This window comes from Amphiura filiformis, chromosome 11 (assembly GCF_039555335.1).
Source record: "Amphiura filiformis chromosome 11, Afil_fr2py, whole genome shotgun sequence".
Taxonomy (NCBI): Eukaryota; Metazoa; Echinodermata; class Ophiuroidea; order Amphilepidida; family Amphiuridae; genus Amphiura; species Amphiura filiformis.
The window spans coordinates 9,332,599-9,351,851 of NC_092638.1; the positions used below are offsets into that span (position 1 = coordinate 9,332,599).

General features: G+C 36.0%; 2 protein-coding genes across 2 annotated transcripts in view; both read left to right on the forward strand.

Moving 5' to 3' along the window:
* LOC140164323 (uncharacterized) overlaps positions 1–4,004 on the forward strand; it is a 37,030-nt gene extending 33,026 nt beyond the window's left edge. The window contains 2 exon segments of the mRNA XM_072187599.1: positions 43–211; positions 1,896–4,004. Of these exon segments, the coding sequence (XP_072043700.1) occupies positions 43–211; positions 1,896–2,399 (673 nt within the window). The 3' untranslated portion in view covers positions 2,400–4,004.
* Positions 4,005–12,062: 8,058 nt separating this feature from the next.
* Positions 12,063–17,531, forward strand: LOC140164324 (uncharacterized). The gene is made up of 4 exons (XM_072187600.1): positions 12,063–12,264; positions 13,469–13,552; positions 15,077–15,240; positions 16,263–17,531. Exons 1-4 carry the CDS (start codon positions 12,201–12,203, stop codon positions 16,338–16,340), a joined length of 390 nt encoding a protein of 129 aa, XP_072043701.1. The 5' UTR covers positions 12,063–12,200; the 3' UTR covers positions 16,341–17,531.
* Positions 17,532–19,253: the final 1,722 nt, after the last annotated feature.

Consider the following 19,253-nt stretch of genomic DNA (forward strand, 5'->3'; position numbering starts at 1 on the left):
TTTACCACTACCATGCTAATGATATCTTCTTTTTTTTCACAGTTGCTTCCTTCGTCCTGGCTACCCATTGTATTACGGTTTGATGTTACCTATAGGGTTAATTCTCATCCATAATTTCATCACATTTGGATTGGTTGTCAAGAGTCTACTACCATCTAATATGGGAAGCAAGTGTGCTAGTACGATGGAAAAGAAAGGAAGATCGGAACAGGTAATGCAATGGCGTATTCATTGTTTTTGTGTGTTTTTCCTAAATCTGGTAATAGAGTAGTTGACTATTAAAAGCAATAATATTAACCAAATGTGTTGGTAAAAGAATATGCTTACCAAACCAAGTGTTAATTATAAATAATTATAAATAAAATAAACCTTTAAAGATGACTCTATTGATCACAATAGGGACACGAAGCTTAGGTCCATCCACAGTGCGGCTTATACGCTGGGAAATACGATAATGTAACATGTGTAATGTCATTGCATATGTACTGTAGACTATGCATTGGAAATAAACCATTAAAGTAATGTTACTTAGCACAGTTCTGTGACCAGATCTGGTCCAATCAGGTTAAATTCAGCAATAATGAATCTGAGATATAGGCAGAAAGTACTGAGAAAAACAATAGAAAACAGAAAAAAATGGATAAAAGGTTCATAACTTTGCAACCAAGTATTCAAAAGACCTGGGGTCCATTTCACAAAACTTTAAGAAGCTTCGTAAGTCTCGAAATCATTTGTAACTTACGACGAGTCGTAAGTTCCATTTCACTAAACTCACTTACGAACGGTACCCATCGTAAGTCATAGGGATTTACACTCTTAAAAATACCTAGTCGTTTTTTCGACTAGAAATCCTAGTCAAAATAATTTGACGAGATTCTGGTCATTTTGAGGAGATTTTCTAATCATTTCAACGCTGATCTAGTCATTTATGCCTGGTCAACGCATATCTAGTCATTTACGCCTGGTCATAAATTCTAGTGAAGAAATTCTAGTCAATTCCAAGTCGAGGATGCAGAATTTGGTGTGAGTTTTCACACCAATTTCGGTAACAAATTGGGTAACAATTTTGTAACAAATGATTATTGTGATGAGTGCTAGTGTTTGGAGGACCTTCTCTAAATCCTAAATATTATACTCAGTTAAAATAATAGGAAACAAAACCACGGATGAAGAACACAGGGCAAACGCTATTTAACACCATAGATTTTATATTTTCAAGCAAATACATTATAATTTTCTGCCATCCTCTTTTAAGACCGTAATTTTATAGATAATTTCTGTAATACGTGTCACCATGCTATCAAATACACTTGATGGCTATTAACACCACAGTGTTGAGGCGTAGTGTTCCTCTCTTAGCGTGAAGCGGACAAGAGATGATGCATTTCCCCAAATTAACATGACTAGAATTTAAAATGACTAGAATCTAGTAAGATCCTATTGCACCCCGCAATCTAGTCAAATTTGACTAGTTTCTAGTCAAAAGTGAAAAAAAATGACTAGATATTCTGGTCATGTTTTGACAAGACTCCCTAGTCGTTCCTGTCGACTAGATTATCCTAGTCAAAATGACAAGATCCTATTGCACCCCGCAATCTAGTCAAATTTGACTAGTTTCTAGTCAAAAGTGACTAGGGATTTTTAAGAGTGTACTACATCCTTTCGTAAAGTTACGTCTAGTGTTGGGTATTCGTAACTTTACGAACGGTTACTTGAGTTACGAAGGGTTAAAAGTTTAGTGGACCCCTGGGTGTTCAACATCAGTAAGTATATGGAGCAATTTTCTAAATTTCCGACTTTAGTCTGAGTGGATCAGATTGGGTCACATATGCTTTCCCCACCAATGCTATGAATAATAAATTTTCCAATACATTTCTTTCTCTCGCAACCTACAGATTATTAGTCGCCTTCAGAATGCGTTAGTAATGTCAGTACTTCTTGGATTAACCTGGGTCTTTGGTTTTCTCGCCATTGATAAAGCAACCTTCTTATTCCAACTACTCTTCTGCATCTTCAATTCTATCCAAGGACTCCTTGTCTTCATTCTCTTCTGCCTTCGGTCACAAGACGTCAGGAAAGCCTGGAAAACTTACTTTCCCTTTGAGTGCAACATCCATGGACAAAGTTACAAAGTCAAGGAGAGTTCTTATGGTTATCATTTGCGTGGATCTGATGCGCATGCGTGGCATGGACCAATGGCTCTTGGCCCTGAAGATGGACAGGGACTTGAGTATTATATGTACACCGACAGACCAACAAGTAATGGAGCTGATATCAGATATGCGTATACATCTCAGTTTAGCAGTAATAGCACCGCCAATACATATGCATCTCAGCTTAGCTGTAATAGTACCCGAAATACAAGAATAAGTGTTTTTAGTCAGAACAGTGAAACGTGAGGAGTTGAAAAAGAACTGATTTAATCTGAACTTACCTTGTGTGTACGCTCAGTCAAGTGATATTCGTCTCCTTATTAGGAAAGTAACTGCGAATGACAATTTGACTCACTGAGGCAATACTGAGATATGACTTTACATTCCAACTTGGATATATATACTGTAGATTTTATTGTACATAGTATTTATGTTAATTCTGAAATATTATAACGTTTGTTTATAGTTTAAATTTTATACATTAGAATTTGCATGCTGTAAAATGGTGGGCCCGCCCGAAGTTACGCCCTTGGTGGTATAAGTAAAATATCACAAAGGCATTGATTTAAACAAAACGAAACAAAAGTAATGAATTATATGTTCATATTTGAATCGCTTTGGTAGTAGCAATTCCCATTTTTTTAAATACTGGTAGGTCTATGATAATCGTGCGTCGCACGCGATTCATTTTAGTTACATAAGTTAATTAATTTTATAGCTTTTTATATAAATACAACAAAATAGGCTTACGGCTACTGGTACACATTTAAACTCAATTCATCAAACTTGTTGTCATGACAAAATCAATTTCTAATTATAATCACGTTTTGTTTTCAAATGAAGCATCTTTAACCTTAACCCTACTTTCCCAGTATTTGCATTGTCATTTCTGGTGTTGAACACACACGCCCATTAGGCCTACACTACGTACAAGATTCCTATTGGGACGGTTGCACAGGTACACCATCACCAAGGTACCTGGCTGGTTCTCACAGAGTACCAGTATCAATGCAGCTACTGCATAATGCACAGGATGATCTATACAGTGGTACTGCACTGGTACTACACTTGTACTGCACAATACCAGGCTGTGCAGGCGGCCGCAACAGGAATCTGGTGGTGTAGTTGCTGGGTGTAGCTGATTGAACTCTGAACAATTAAATATATCATTAATCGTCACCCGTCACGTTTTAGACTTTATTGTGTATTCATTCGCTTTTTTTACTATTGTACATTCGTTTTTATGCCAACTGAACTGAGTTAGAATTGGACTTGTACTTTATTATATAGGGTGCTCATTCACGAGCCTGACCGCTAGCATATTATGCGAAGCGTCATGTTTCTAAAATGTTTGTCATGAAAAGAAATGGCTTTATGTCATGTATGTTGTTTTACATTACTGATAGTAGTTCAGCCATTAGTCTTTCTACGGAGCTTGAGGCTGAAATTCGTCAAGGAATAACACCCCCCAATGGAAAGACATACATTACACATGATATAGCAAAGGATAAGAACAGACCAAGACGAGTGGAGGAAAAAGAATTAAACAGGGAAATACATGGAAGGAAACTTCATTGAGTCCTAAACTGTTTAGGTATTACAGCTTTTTAGCACCCTTGCCGTCCGTTCTTTCTGCAATTGCATAACGTGATTTGGTCGTCCTCATTCTATTGTCAGGTCGTTCTTTAGTGGTCTTCCTCGTTCTATTGGTCGTTCCTTGTGTTGTGACGATAATTCAGTCAATAATTGATTATTGATCATAGTGCAGAAAGCCATGAAAACAATTCATCAAGTGAACGTTTTATATACGTATATATGCATCAATTGCACTGAGTGAAGCAAGGATTTGTTTCTGCGTTAATAAAGTCTTCACCACGGAATAGGCCTGGAAGCGGCACTAGACATTAGCATGAAGCCGCATTCATATGTAAATAGCGTATTGTTATTTAAATTTGCGCCCAGACGTATTGAGGGAGACAGTCATGTTATCCAGACAGAGAATGTCTTGATGCGCCAGGCATGTCAAATTGCTGAGTGAATGTGTATAAACCCCCTTTCTGTATAGGTAATAAGCTAGAACATTTCGTGTTCCAGTTTGTTATAACAAAAAAATAAGTATTATATTAGGCCTAAATATATTAAGTGTATAAACTTTGAAATTTACGTGAATTTGAAGTGCAGAGCTCCAAATCTAGCTAAATCGTGTAGTGTGAAATTATGCTGTGTGACCCCCTCTGCGTGGTAGAATTATATTCATAAAACATTGAATTTAACATATAATATGGGCAGCCAACCACGATTTATCAGCATTTAAAAGATATATTAATTAACAAAGATAAATAATCAACAGTACAAATGACAATTTAACTAGTAAACAAGTCTGAAATCTTAAAATGTTGCCACGTGATTTCCCGAACACATGATATGTCTACATGTGACCATTATTCAGATTTACCGAAGTATTTGGAGTATGGTGCACGGCTTGCAGGCAACTGTGTATTTCTTTACCTCCGTATAAAATCAATAATTCATGCTTGGAGCCAAGTAACATTCTGTCTGCTTAGTGCATATTGGTATTTTATTTTACTTGAGAGCATATAGAAATACATAAAGACGAATAAGGCGCCATGATGGAAAGCTATGGAAGGTCAGGTCGGGTATCAAAGGTTATTTTAACTTCAAATACTACTTGTGTTTCACACCTTGCCTCTGTCACGTATTTCCTTCATGTTATTGACCTCAAGTCCTAATTTTGACTTTGCTATTGCAAAATGTCATTTCATATCAAATTAGTAGACTTTCTTTGAAACAAACATATCACTGGTGCCTGATGGGAATATCCGTCCGCCATTTCATTAAACTGGATCGTTTTCGCCTGGTTTGCGCCCAGATGTATTGAGGGCGCGCTATACTCTCATTGAACAGGCAAAGTTCGCAAAACTAACAACGTTGTTATTTGCCAATAGCAATTAACATGATCCAAGGGGTCGAACATGAATTATTCATAACGGATCGATAACTGTCCTCACTTTCTAGCTAGTAAACCAGCGGAATTTTTCATAGGTTTTGCGTTGCTAATAGAACAACCGTGAATTTAGTGTCACCCCCTTGTCTTCACTCCTCGTTACTTTCGTTAGCCCTGCGACCCAAGCAGACGTATAGCTCAGACGTGCTCAGGATGATTATTTAGAGTAACATGATGACGATTATAATCATACTGCAGTTACTGTCCGTTTTCCTATACACAATACACAGTGCTCTCACCATTGACTCGTGACCTTTACAAATGATCTACGTTGGAAGAATGGGCACTTGCCTAGTTAACATCACTGTGTGAAAAATAACCGGCCAATATGTTAGCTATTCTCCAAACTTCTAGCAAATATATTTCTCTAACATGACCTAAAATTACAGCTAGGTTAGATGTTCAGAAATAGTCGCACTTTTGTAAAATATGAGTGAGGGCAAGGCATAGCTAGCCAACTCCCCGTGTTAATTGAATGGAGATTTGACCGAAAATATTGGTATCGGACCGCTCACTTCTGAAGGATGCCACAAAAAACGGTACAAGCTACATTTTAACTATTCTCTGGCAATCATCATGATGAGTTTCTTATATAGTATGCCGAAATTGGGTACTGTAGGTGATTGACAAATGGTCGCACTTTTCTGATAAATAAGTGACAGTGAACATGAAATATCAGCGCCCATAAACCCAAGTTAGTAGCTAGTTAGTGGAGGCCGTCACGGGACTGATTATTGATTATTGAAGTGCCTTATTAATAGATACGCACGATTTAGGGCAAGAAAAACAACCCGGGACACTTTTGGAGACATCATCATCATCATCATCATCATCATCATCATCATCATCATCATCGACATCATCATCATCATCACTTTCTACATTTTTTCTAAACAACATAGGGCCTACCGTTTTAATAAGATTTTTCTTGAAATGCATGTAACTATAATTATTGTTTAGAGCGTGATGAAATAAAACATCACGATTTTCATCACAAAACAAAGTAATAGGCCTACAAAAGAAATACATTTTTCAAGAGTGATTGAATAAAACATCACGATTTTCATCACGGAACAAAGTAATACATAAGACATCGTTTGTTTGATTGCAATCAACCGCGACAGTTCGTCTCACACACATAACAATGCACTGCGATCAAATAGGTTGATGACAACATTTGATTGAATGGACTGCACTGCGCCATGATTACGTGCACCGGTTCAAATCCTTTGTTTGGAGCCAATCAATAATTTCACGTACAGCCTCTATGCAAATTAGAGTTTACACACGCTGCAGCTGGGGGAATCGACCGAAGCTTGTTGCCGTTAGTGATCGAATGCATGAGCTTATTTGCTTTACTGAATCGATTTACTGGATTAATTTCCTGTTAACTGGGTTTAATGCCACAAAGGTCGAATCGCCTTTGCCATGGACCATGACTGCATCATGATACTGCAGTTACTGTCCGTTTTCCTATACACAATACACAGTGCTCTCACCATTGACTCGTGACCTTTACAAATGATCTACGTTGGAAGAATGGGCACTTGCCTAGTTAACATCACTGTGTGAAAAATAACCGGCCAATATGTTAGCTATTCTCCAAACTTCTAGCAAATATATTTCTCTAACATGACCTAAAATTACAGCTAGGTTAGATGTTCAGAAATAGTCGCACTTTTGTAAAATATGAGTGAGGGCAAGGCATAGCTAGCCAACTCCCCGTGTTAATTGAATGGAGATTTGACCGAAAATATTGGTATCGGACCGCTCACTTCTGAAGGATGCCACAAAAAACGGTACAAGCTACATTTTAACTATTCTCTGGCAATCATCATGATGAGTTTCTTATATAGTATGCCGAAATTGGGTACTGTAGGTGATTGACAAATGGTCGCACTTTTCTGATAAATAAGTGACAGTGAACATGAAATATCAGCGCCCATAAACCCAAGTTAGTAGCTAGTTAGTGGAGGCCGTCACGGGACTGATTATTGATTATTGAAGTGCCTTATTAATAGATACGCACGATTTAGGGCAAGAAAAACAACCCGGGACACTTTTGGAGACATCATCATCATCATCATCATCATCATCATCATCATCATCATCATCATCACTTTCTACATTTTTTCTAAACAACATAGGGCCTACCGTTTTAATAAGATTTTTTCTTGAAATGCATGTAACTATAATTATTGTTTAGAGCGTGATGAAATAAAACATCACGATTTTCATCACAAAACAAAGTAATAGGCCTACAAAAGAAATACATTTTTCAAGAGTGATTGAATAAAACATCACGATTTTCATCACGGAACAAAGTAATACATAAGACATCGTTTGTTTGATTGCAATCAACCGCGACAGTTCGTCTCACACACATAACAATGCACTGCGATCAAATAGGTTGATGACAACATTTGATTGAATGGACTGCACTGCGCCATGATTACGTGCACCGGTTCAAATCCTTTGTTTGGAGCCAATCAATAATTTCACGTACAGCCTCTATGCAAATTAGAGTTTACACACGCTGCAGCTGGGGAATCGACCGAAGCTTGTTGCCGTTAGTGATCGAATGCATGAGCTTATTTGCCCGGTGTCGTCACTTAACATTCAAAGGCGTAACGCATGATCGTTCCCTAAGTCAAAAATACCCCCCTATTTTGCGCGGTTTCAAGAACATTTTCGTCATTTTTACCCCTATTTTACACGAAAACGGGTACAAATTAGCCTTAAAAAATACCCCTATTTTTTGCATTTCAAGTACACTTTTACAAAAGTACCCCTTTTTTAACATTTCAAGAACACACGCAAAAACACTTGTTCTGATTCATTTTCTTTTCTGAGGAGAACTCTGTTGTCCTTTTAATATATAAATGAGGAAAATAACAGAAAAATATATACAAATACATCCAATAGGATGCATCAAACTCGTCATAATCGCGGCATTTCTGGCATTTGCCACGAAGAGTTTGTGGTCTGGTTTGTGAGTACCCAGTTTGTCAAGGCTCCGGAGGCCGGCGCGTCATTAATAAAGCCGATGAAAAAAGTCCCATGAATTCAGCGGCCAAACTGGGTAAGTCCCCAGTGACGTAATCGGTGTATTCAAACCATGAAACAAATAAAACTGAGTCGAGCGTGTTGCTGAATATTTAGGCCGGGATATTAGGAAGGCAAAAAAGTTTCACAAAAGTGAAATCCGGGAGTAAATTGAGCGAGAAATGGTAAGATTTCTTGGGATTTCAACATTATCAATTTATCATGATTCACAAAAATATACCCTATTTTTTAATTTCGAGTACACCGTCGTCAAAAACAACCACCGGGCTTATTTGCTTTACTGAATCGATTTACTGGATTAATTTCCTGTTAACTGGGTTTAATGCCACAAAGGTCGAATCGCCTTTGCCATGGACCATGACTGCATCATGTGTCATCATGTCTTGCACGTGAATCATATTCAATTATACTTATGATGCGATGTATTAACTCTGATAAGACTCATTATTAAAACACACACATTTTGTATTTTGCTCAGTTATCTGAGGATGTATAAATTCTTAATAAATTAATATATACCTAAGTTCTGTTTCATCTGGTTCATTTTGTGTTAGTCATTCCGGATCCCGTTCCGTCCATTCCCTCATCCCAAATCTGGTACCTCGCTCTTCTTTCCCATGACTAGTTCCCCAATTAAAAGTCATAACACTTGTCACCACAATCATAAGAATTGATTCGTATAGTCTACAGTGTTATGTGTAAGTTTTAAAAGACGCTTTTGTAAGTACATGCATGTATGTATTAAAATATTTAAAATAAGAAGAAAATCACATATTGATTTATTCTTATTGTGAAATAATCATTCTTGTTGTCTTTGTTAATTGTGCAATTTATTCCTCAGTGCCGCAGTTGCGGCGATTAAATAATTTAAGGGTTCCAAGAAAATCATCCAATCCGTCACGATGAACAAACGTTAACCCTTTTTAAACACTTAAAAGGCGTTTATACGGATAGGCCTATATATATTAAAAATCACATTTTTACCCTTGTGACCCCTAAATGACCTTTGACCCGATCATTATTACGTGGCATGATTGGGCTTGATAATTGATTGATGGCTATTGTGGCAAGATTCAGTTAAAATCGGAATACGACAGAGCTGTATTAGCAAAACAATAATGGGATTAAGATATTGATAAACACTACAACGCATTGAAGTGTTAAATAAGTGTTATCAACAACACGTTCATATGTTGCCGATATTAAACACAAGTACGTTTTGCGTTAATTTTCCTTTTATCATGTTTACGTTTAGACTTCTCCGTAGTCCACATTGTGCATATCTGATTTAATTAAGGCCGTATAAAATTAATGTTTTGGTTCTCGTCCCCTCCTTCCTCAATTTCTGGGATTTGTCAGATTTTTTTTTTTTTTTTAGATTTTTCAATTATTTTAGACTTTGGAATGATTTATGAATTTTTCATACATATAATAAGTTTATTAGAGAACAAGGATCACTTCCAAGTCTTTTTGTGGTACTCTAGGGGGTTTATCCCTCAGAATCTCACATTTGAAAAAAAAAGTGGCTCATCGTTTCCTCAAGCACTGTTGGAAAAGACCGAAAACTACTGACAATGCTGATTTTACATTGAAAAAAACAACAACAACAAAAACACCTCCCTCCCTCATCAATTCATGAAAATCCTCAGGACGAGAACCAAAATATTAATTTTATATGGCCTAATGTGAGCACAATTGATAGATTTTCACGTCTGATCTGATCTTTTTAGTCACCGTACTCCCTCTGTTTGTTGGCTTTCTCTTTTTTAACTCGGACTTTCGCGATTAATAAACTAGTTGATTCTAAAATCTTGTGTCATTATAATATATTGCATCCAATAATATTATAAGCCTTTACTGTTGCTCTCACTAATATAATTAAATAAATTTTTTTCATAACCATTTACTAGCATTTTGATGTAATAAATATCATTATAATTTCGAGTTCAACTGAATGCGTTCATCGTGATTAATAACATATTTTTATTTATCAAAAATCGACTATAGCATAGTCTAGTTTATGTTAGGCTAATTTCGCCGGTTTATACCATAGTGCGCAAAAGTTAATTTGCCCTAATAACATGCAGGTTTTCCATTCCAGGACATAGAACTTCGCCAAAGGTTGCAGGTTTTTTTTGACACCCTGAATGAAACACGAGTTTAAACATACTTCAAGCTAGCCGAGTTATTTCTGCTCAACATTATACGCTGCGCGTGTTACCCGTTTGAAACCAATATGCCACACTTCTCTCAGCGTGGCGTACACCTAAATATACCATCCTCTAGAAAAAACCAATCGTGACTCAATTTGCTCTTGTAAGAGAGACGAACGTAACACATTAAACTCGTTCACAAAATAAAGGTCCATATCTACTCCAAAAAGGCTATTCGACGTAAAATATTCGTTCGACGCGTATTCATTAATATATTCCTATTCCAAAATCTGTTTTAATCAATGTTTTATCTTCTGAAAACTTCTACGAATGTTTGCTGGCGAAAAAACCCGATGTCTGGGGGAAATACTAACCGAGAAGTTCATTGCTGTTCGTTATAAAATTTGATAAAAATTTAGCCAAACAAAATTCACTGAGTCCAAAGTTATTTCATTTATAGATCACATAGGGCCTATTTCCCCATGAAAATAGAATGATGTTTACAAATCCGTAGGCCTACTCCTTACATCAGAAATGCCCACCAGATCTTCCGTGTTCCAAACAAAGATCAGTGGCGTAGATTTCTTTTTGACATGGGGGGGGGGGGTGGAGTTGGAAAAAAAACCTTGAAGTATAGTCAATCCAGCACCTTTTGGCGACAGAATAAGTTTATGGTACAATTGCGCGCGAAGTGCGCGAAAATTTTTGCTATTTTGAAGCTACTGATGAAATATTGTGCAAAAGTATAATAAATGCGCAGGAAAATTTGCACTTTTGGGGCTAAAATGGGCAAATATGTGATTAATTTGGTCAGAAACCCATTATCAGGCCTCAACATTGTGTGGACCATCCCCCCTGGCAAAATATTGGAATCCCCCATCCCCCCGGGAGTACGCCTATGGAAAGACTATTGTTATTGTAACCCGATTTGAGATCATTCAGACAGATCAGCTAGCTATGCTTATAAGATTGCCGTTTTTATCAAAGGATTATATGATTAGGGTATAATATTGCGATTTATTAAGATGTATACCCAAAAATGACGGAAGTCAAAATCACCAGATATGTTGTTGTGACCAGTAATATATCTGATATTTTTATACCATTTCCCAGGCTGCATCTTTTTCAAAACTTCAACATTTTTGTGTTTAGTTCTTTTTTGCTTGTTTGATATCATAAATAACTTTGTTTCTAGTTGAGGTTTATAATACATCTTGTTACCTGATTGGAAGGCATTATTTCGTTCCAATATGAGTCTACGAATTGAACCATTTATCCAAGGTTTGTCATTAAATCGGTGCACCATATATTTCTGCGGAAAGTGTTCTTTATACCATGGAAGTAAGCATGTTTAATATACTTACAGCCTATAATTAGATAGAATAGTCTTACTTCCATGTGTCGAATAGTCAACGTCGAATAAAAAAGTATGCAGCGGGCTTTACATAATGCAAAATTAGGTCACCCAGCAAGAAGTGAATTGAATTAAAGACCTCAAAAATCTTTTCACTGAACAGCATGCCTTGTTTAATGTTCATGAGTAAATATCAGAGAACTGCATGAACATGTTTATCATGCATGCATGACAAATAAATGGCATGACTAATTATTATTTGCTTGACTGAATTTATGGACTGGAGTTTACATTATGTCTACATGTATCAGCTTATATACAGCATAACCTGCCAAACGGTACGATAAGAGAGCCATTATGCGCATATATGGCCATCATCATCATGAGGATTTAAGTCTCTTATATATATTTAGTACCTGGTAATGTAACTTGACAGAAAGATTGAAAACATGATGTCTATTCTAACTATTTCGTTATCTCTCTCTTGGGTTGCATTAACGCAGCAGATTGAAGGTAAGTGACACTATTTTGATATCATAAATATTGCTTCCCAATCTCAAGAGGGTTTGGATGTGTAAATTTGCACATCTCTATAATGGTCTTAACAATCGAGAAGTTACCAGTGCATAGACTCCAGCAGTTCAGAACAGCTGAGTGCGACTGCTTATTGTTTGGTTTATAATTATGTGAAATTACCATCATGATGATAACTTGGTAATTACACTTATACATCATATGCATGCACTGTAATGTTTTGGTGGCCAATGCATGTGCATACACTGTGAATAAAACCGTTTAGGTTAACACTTTATTTAAATACTTCAATATATTTACTTTGTAACACTTTTTAAACGCAGCTTAGTGTTTAGCACTAGGCCTACATAGGAGATAGATTTTAAGTTAACAAATTTAAACACTAAATTACATACATTAACACTCTAAACACTAAACGATAAACACATCAAAATAGGTAGTAAACATGTATATTTACTTCAAGAACTAAACACCTTGTTCATGAACTATATGTATATTGTTTGAATAGAAATTTATTTCATAAACGTGGTGTTTAATATAACTTGATCATTAAGTGTTTAGAAGTGTTTATGTGTTTAATTTAGTGTTTAAATTTGTTAATTTAGTGCGCGGTGTACCTGCTTTACCTTAGCTGTGGTAAATATACTTATCCGTATTTAAAAAGTGTTACATGTACAAGATAACTCTATTAAATATATATAATATATATTTACAGTGATATAGTACTATAGGGTTTGTAGCAGTCAATAACAATTTAATAATTCAGACAATTCTTCAGAATTCTAATAATAGTTCACGGCCTCGGAACAATACATGTATATAGGATATCAGTGAACAGAACTGTCTGAAATGACCCGAAAACTCGTTATGACCTGTTCCAACTCCAGAGACACCTAAGTTGTACATATTTTCCAGGTAGGATTTGGCAAATGTTCACTGGACATGCTGGAGTGGCAAGAAAACCCTGTCGCGTGGATTTTCTAAGTGAAATATCTATTTCAATGCATCCAAAGGTCTAATAAAATTAAGGAGGTGTCACAGGAGCTGAAATAGATATAATTCAAACCTATCAAAGCGTATCATATTACAAAGGATGGCTGAAACAATAACATGACCGCAAGTTCACAACTTTCCCTGACCCTTCTGCTTCTTACAATAGGCTTTCCAATGTGATTTTTCATAGATTTCACAAAACAGAATGCAAATACAACGGCAACAGCGTCAGCGATGACAACTTTAAATCCAAACACTACAGACTTAATAGCAAGTAAGTTCCTATTATACTGTAGCTTATCCAAACACTACAGACTTAATAGCAAGTAAGTTCCTATTATAGCCTACTGTAGCTTATTCAAATACTACTTGACATTTTTTATTAGACTATTATATGATCAGCTGATCTTAGTGCAAATAATAAATATACGAGTGGATATTCACACGTAGAAGTGGATGAAATGATTTAAGGTTAGCAACTACCCAGCAAACACAAAACGTTTTCGACATCATTCGCAAAAGGTTATAAAAGGTTGTCAGAAAACGTTTAAATGTCGGGTTATATAAAGGGTATATTAAGAGTATAAAACGTTTTTATAACTTTACAAAACATTTTTTTGATAATCTACTGCTCAGCAAACAAAAATGTTTTACAGAAAACGTTTAAATGTCGGGTTATATAAAAGGTATAAAAACGTTTTAATAACATTACAAAAACATTCTTGAAAACTTGATACAAAACATTCTAAACAGAATGTTATTTTGGGGTTGAAAAAATATTTTGCGAAAAATGTTTGTCCAAAATATTTGCAATAACGTCTTAAAAACGTTTTCATGACCTTTATATAACCCGACATTTAAATGTTATTAAACGGTTTTGAAAAAAAAAAACATTTTAAGAACATTTCTGTGTTTGCTGGGTTCAAATATTTTAACATAATGTTATTTAAGTATTGACAAAATACTTGGCAACAATGTTTGCAAAAATAGTTTAAAATAACATTTTTTGAAAACATTTAAAAAATATTGTTGTAGTATGTTTTCATACAAAACGTTTTAAAACGTTATCATGACCTGACATATAACCCGACATTTTAATGTTATTAAAACGTTTTTACCTAAACCAAAAGCCAAAATATAACTTATTTAAAACGTTTTTAAAACGTTTTTGCATGTTTGCTGGGTATTTTAAACTGTTGCGATTTGGTAGTTCACAGCATCTTGTGAATGGTTGTCAGCTTGGCAAAAATTGCATTGATCATTTCTCCGGGATCATTTCATAGCAAGCGTGTAGAAGAATTCAAATATCGCAGATATACTTTTGTAGGTCCTGTGGTTCTTGCGTTATGTTACAAAGAGGCTGAAACAATAAAAACCTTTGTAAAACCTACATAACTCATTAACAACAATAAATCAAACACGTTTTCAAAGTATATGATTTGAAGAATGAACTTTTGCAAAACATCAGTGTTATTTTTCAATAATATATTGATTTAAATAATGAAAATCCATTTTATTTTTTGCTGCTTCGACCAACAATATGTCGTGTACCCATAATTTTTCGCTCGCCACGTTTTCACTAGATCGACTAACGTCTCAAATTAAGTAGTTTCTTTGCTTCAGATACATGAGATATAGTAAAAGACATACTGAATTTGTGAATTAAATTATCTGATACGGGTTCTGATATAGGATGCGATATGCGATAATGTCAACTCCAAAACAAGTGACTCCATGCCATGCATGATAGTACTCGGATTTATTTAACAAATTAACAGTTCATTTCGTTTTCTTTCAGATGCTACACAAAGTTATCCCTTTTCTACTCATGCTCCTCATTTCCACATATCACCATGGATACTAGTACTACCATCGATCCTGGTTTTTATATTTGTCATTGCTGGATGGTTATCATATGCAAATGCATTCCCAAAAACAAAATCTGGACAAATTCTTGTGAGGGTACGTATAGAAGATTTATCTCTTTTTATATAAAACAATTGATTATAATTCAAGTTTATCCATGCACCAAACACAAAAAATTCCATGACCCCATCCCATAAAAACACGAATAATAATAATAATGATAATAAAGAAATAAAAACATAAATAACTTGTTTACAAATTAATTTATGTATATCGTTTTCCTGCTCAAATTTCTTATTCAAAATATTTTTGCGAGGTAATCCAGGAACGGGAAAAATCACTTTGCTTGTGTACCTTGCTTCCTATTAAATTCAGTATTAGATCACGAGAATTCACACACAGATTATATGATTCACGTTACAAATAATTGTTTGTAATTTTCTAAAAGCAAAAAGTTATGTAACTGAGGACAATATCGCCATAGTGGCAGTGGCGGGGCCGGGGCTTTTTTGGGGTGGGGGGGGGTGGGGGTGGGAGGAGTGAATGGGAGGGCAAAATCAACAATTTCTTTTCGCAAAATTGTCACAAAAAGTGGGAAAATTTCTTAATTTTGGGTTTTACTGGGGAAGGGAGGGGAATGGGGGAAAGAGTTCTGACTGACTGGGGGAGGGGTATTTCCCTCATGCCCCACCCCCGGTGGAGTCGCCACTACATAGTTGTGTTGTGAATTGAATTGATTTATAATTCAAATTCTTACGTTTTTGTTTAAAGTCATATCTACGGAATATGTAAATATGAAATTTATTAATTTTTTTAAACCTTATTTTTTGGCAAGTCTAAGCAGAGGGTCTAAGCTACACCTACATGGTATCCGCCAAATGCTTTGTGTTTATCCAGTGAACAGAGCAGCAGGGACCGTTCACAAACACTGTTATAGGGGGCCTGATGCAAAAAAAGGGTGGGGCCTGGGGAGGGGGGCCTGAAAAAAATGACCACAAATTTTCCTGGAGGTTCTCTTTAATTTCGCCACATTAAATCCAGAATAATCAGATCGATAAACTGAAATCGTTAACATTTTCTTGATATTGAAAGCAATAATTTATTGTGTTTTCTTTCAGATGAAACATCTCGTATCCAGGACACAGATGGAAACAATAGCATACCAAAGCGTGGATTTCAACACATACCCTCTCTGATGTTGGTCTAAGCACAGTGATCCATATAATAATTAGGTCTAGTGGCGGAGCTAGGGGTTGTGGCGCCCAGTGCTAAGGATCCATAATGCCCCCCCATTCTTGAAACAATTGCGCTCGGAGCGCGCGAAAATTTGCACAAATAGGGCCTACCATTTATCAATTTTAGTTATAATGAAGTTGAATATAGTCTTAAATTGATCTTTCAAATGAGATTGTGCTGAAATGCGCTTGAATCGCACGACATTTTGACTTTCATCGCGTATCGCTGAGAGGGGGGAAATCGATGTTGAATTTGTCAATTCGTCGCCCCCTAAGGTAGCGCCCAGAGCACGTTCTTGCACCGATGGACAGAAAAATGGCCAGCGATCAAACGCCAGTATACTTTGCGATTGAACACCGCTACCAACATGTGATGAAGACACGAATAAAACCAATGTGTAATAGTTGTGTTCCCGTATACCTTATAACAACAGTACTATCATACTTGAAGTTACAGATGCTCCGGAGGTTACAAGGTGTTTTGAACTTGTATCGTTCGCAAATTCAGAAGATAAAGATGAAACCAACGAGTCAGAATTCATTCGGCTATTTCTGGGGCCCCTTCGCACCAAACTGGCGTTGGGACTGCCCAATTGGTTGATTAAAGCCGCTTAAAATCGATGTTAAATTATATTATAAACTTTCATCATTCTTTAGTCTATACGTGCAACACGGGTGATGGAATGTAGTTTAAAATCGCCGCCAATGTTGCATCATTTCACATTTCAGGTGGGATGGACACGACGGGGACCCAGTTATGGCTGCCATTGAGGTGTAGAAATGCGTAAAATTGGATTCGTCTATACGAACGCAATGGAAGGAAAACAGATTGAGCGGTTACAATGCTAAATATAGATAAAGGAATGGTTTCAAAACCCAACTGCCAGTCGACACCGGCTCTCTGGCAGAACCGCGTTCTATTGTTCCGAACAATAGGAACCAGGCATAGGCCTAAACCACCGGTTAACCGGCTATTGAGTTTTGAAGTCATTCCTAAACGAAAGTTTGCGTGCGGACTATGCATATAGGCTAATGTGATATCGCTCCCCCTTTAAAGTTGATGGCGTTATATTAAAGGCGCTATATCATTTTTTTAAGTTTCTGTTTCAGTGACATAAAGTGTCAAGGCCCGGCCCTTGGTACCGGGCCTTGATATGTAGCTATATGTGGTTGAAGAGTGAAAGTGCTGTAAAACTTTACAACCTGCACAAAATACGCTTGTCTAGAGAAGGAAGGATTGTTGATGGCGCTACACAAGTTCCAGTCTCAGTATCTCTATGCTTTTGCAGATTGCTTCAATATGTTATATATAAATAATGATAATCCTCCGTTCAGACACTATGAGATTATTTACGAGCGAAAGAAATATTGGACCTACTGGATGAGAAATGAAATAAATAAAAAATAATAAATGTAGGCATTTATATATAGCGCTTTTAGAACAGCGAGTAAAAAGTTACCGTAAGTGCTTTACTTTTATTCCGCAGACAATAGGATAAGCACCATTTGGCTGCAATCAATAATTCGGTACCGGATGGCAACCCTAACAGCTCCCCAATACACCTATGTGGGATATGCAATGTCAAGTATCCTGCACAAGAACACACATCGTGCTCTCAGGATAACTGCACCTGAACAATCAGCACAACTCTTTTTCAAAATAAATTTTGCAAATTGTTGCCTTCCATTTAGTGCCTTCACTCTAAAATTCCAAACGGGATCGTTTTCACTTATCAAGTAATTGTATTCATGTAAAATTGATCATAATTTCCAACTGAAATCCGACATCAAATTGAGTTTCCGTCAACAAACATTCGTTATAGATAAACGAATATATTAAAATAGATTGAATAACGAGTAGTTGTTGCAAGAATATCTATAGGCCTACGTCGAATATTAGGAGTATATATGGCTCTTAAGTCTATATAGGCTATCGACCTGTTTTGCTCTACTATAATCTAGTATTAAAAATTTATTCTGGACTAGAAAAGCTTAGAAAATACGATATGGTTTGCCAAGAACGTAATAACAGCATGTAAGTAAAGATAATGTTCAGTTTATTGATTGTACATGTATTTACCATGGTAACAAACCATTCAATAAAATTAACGACAATCGATATAGACAAACATATAAACGAACGTATATGAACGGATATGAACACAGTTTGAAATATAAATGAATTATTGTTTATCAAATAAAGCAGATTGAGCTAATTGAAACACGTTTGTAAGGTAATCTTTCGTAATTTATGCATGTATCTTTGATTTTGTTTTGTGGAAGCTCTCTACAATCAAGCTAGTATATCTGTGTGCTATTATTTTCTTTGGTTTAATACCGTAAAATTCCGTCTACAAGCATATATATGCCTCTAAACGAGGGTTTTTTGACACAAGAGGCAGACACTCTCAACAAAAACGTTAATTGGAGTTTGAACAACTATATTACTGATAAAGGCGGCTGTACAAACATGTATATTTGTAAGACCAATCTATTGCAATGTTTTTGAGAAGGGTATTGGCCTTTCATATCTTTCGTTAAAAAAACCTCGTTTAGAGGCATATATGCTTCTAGACGGAATTCTACGGTATATAATATAGCCACTAACAACTCCTGGGTTAACAACCTCCCTCCTTCCTGGATAATTCGGGTCCATATAGCAACCGTTTTATACGTATAGTATACGTATATTTGTACCTCACAGTACCGGCGCTTTATGCCTCAATCTGAGATAAAAGCTGATAAACTTAGTGTATCAAGTGAAAAAACATAGCTTTTCTCAGATAAACTTAGTTTATCAAGTTCAAGTGAAAAACTAGTTTTTCTCGGATGAACAAGGTTTATCTCAGATAAACTATAGGCCAATATTTTTCA

Excerpts from the sequence above, each read along its gene's own strand:
- LOC140164324 (XM_072187600.1), top strand. The coding sequence starts at position 12,201 with ATGATGTCTATTCTAACTATTTCGTTATCTCTCTCTTGGGTTGCATTA. Across the intron at positions 12,265-13,468 it reads ATTAACGCAGCAGATTGAAG|ATTTCACAAAACAGAATGCA; the intron begins GTAAGTGACACT and ends GATTTTTCATAG. Across the intron at positions 15,241-16,262 it reads CTGGACAAATTCTTGTGAGG|ATGAAACATCTCGTATCCAG; the intron begins GTACGTATAGAA and ends GTTTTCTTTCAG.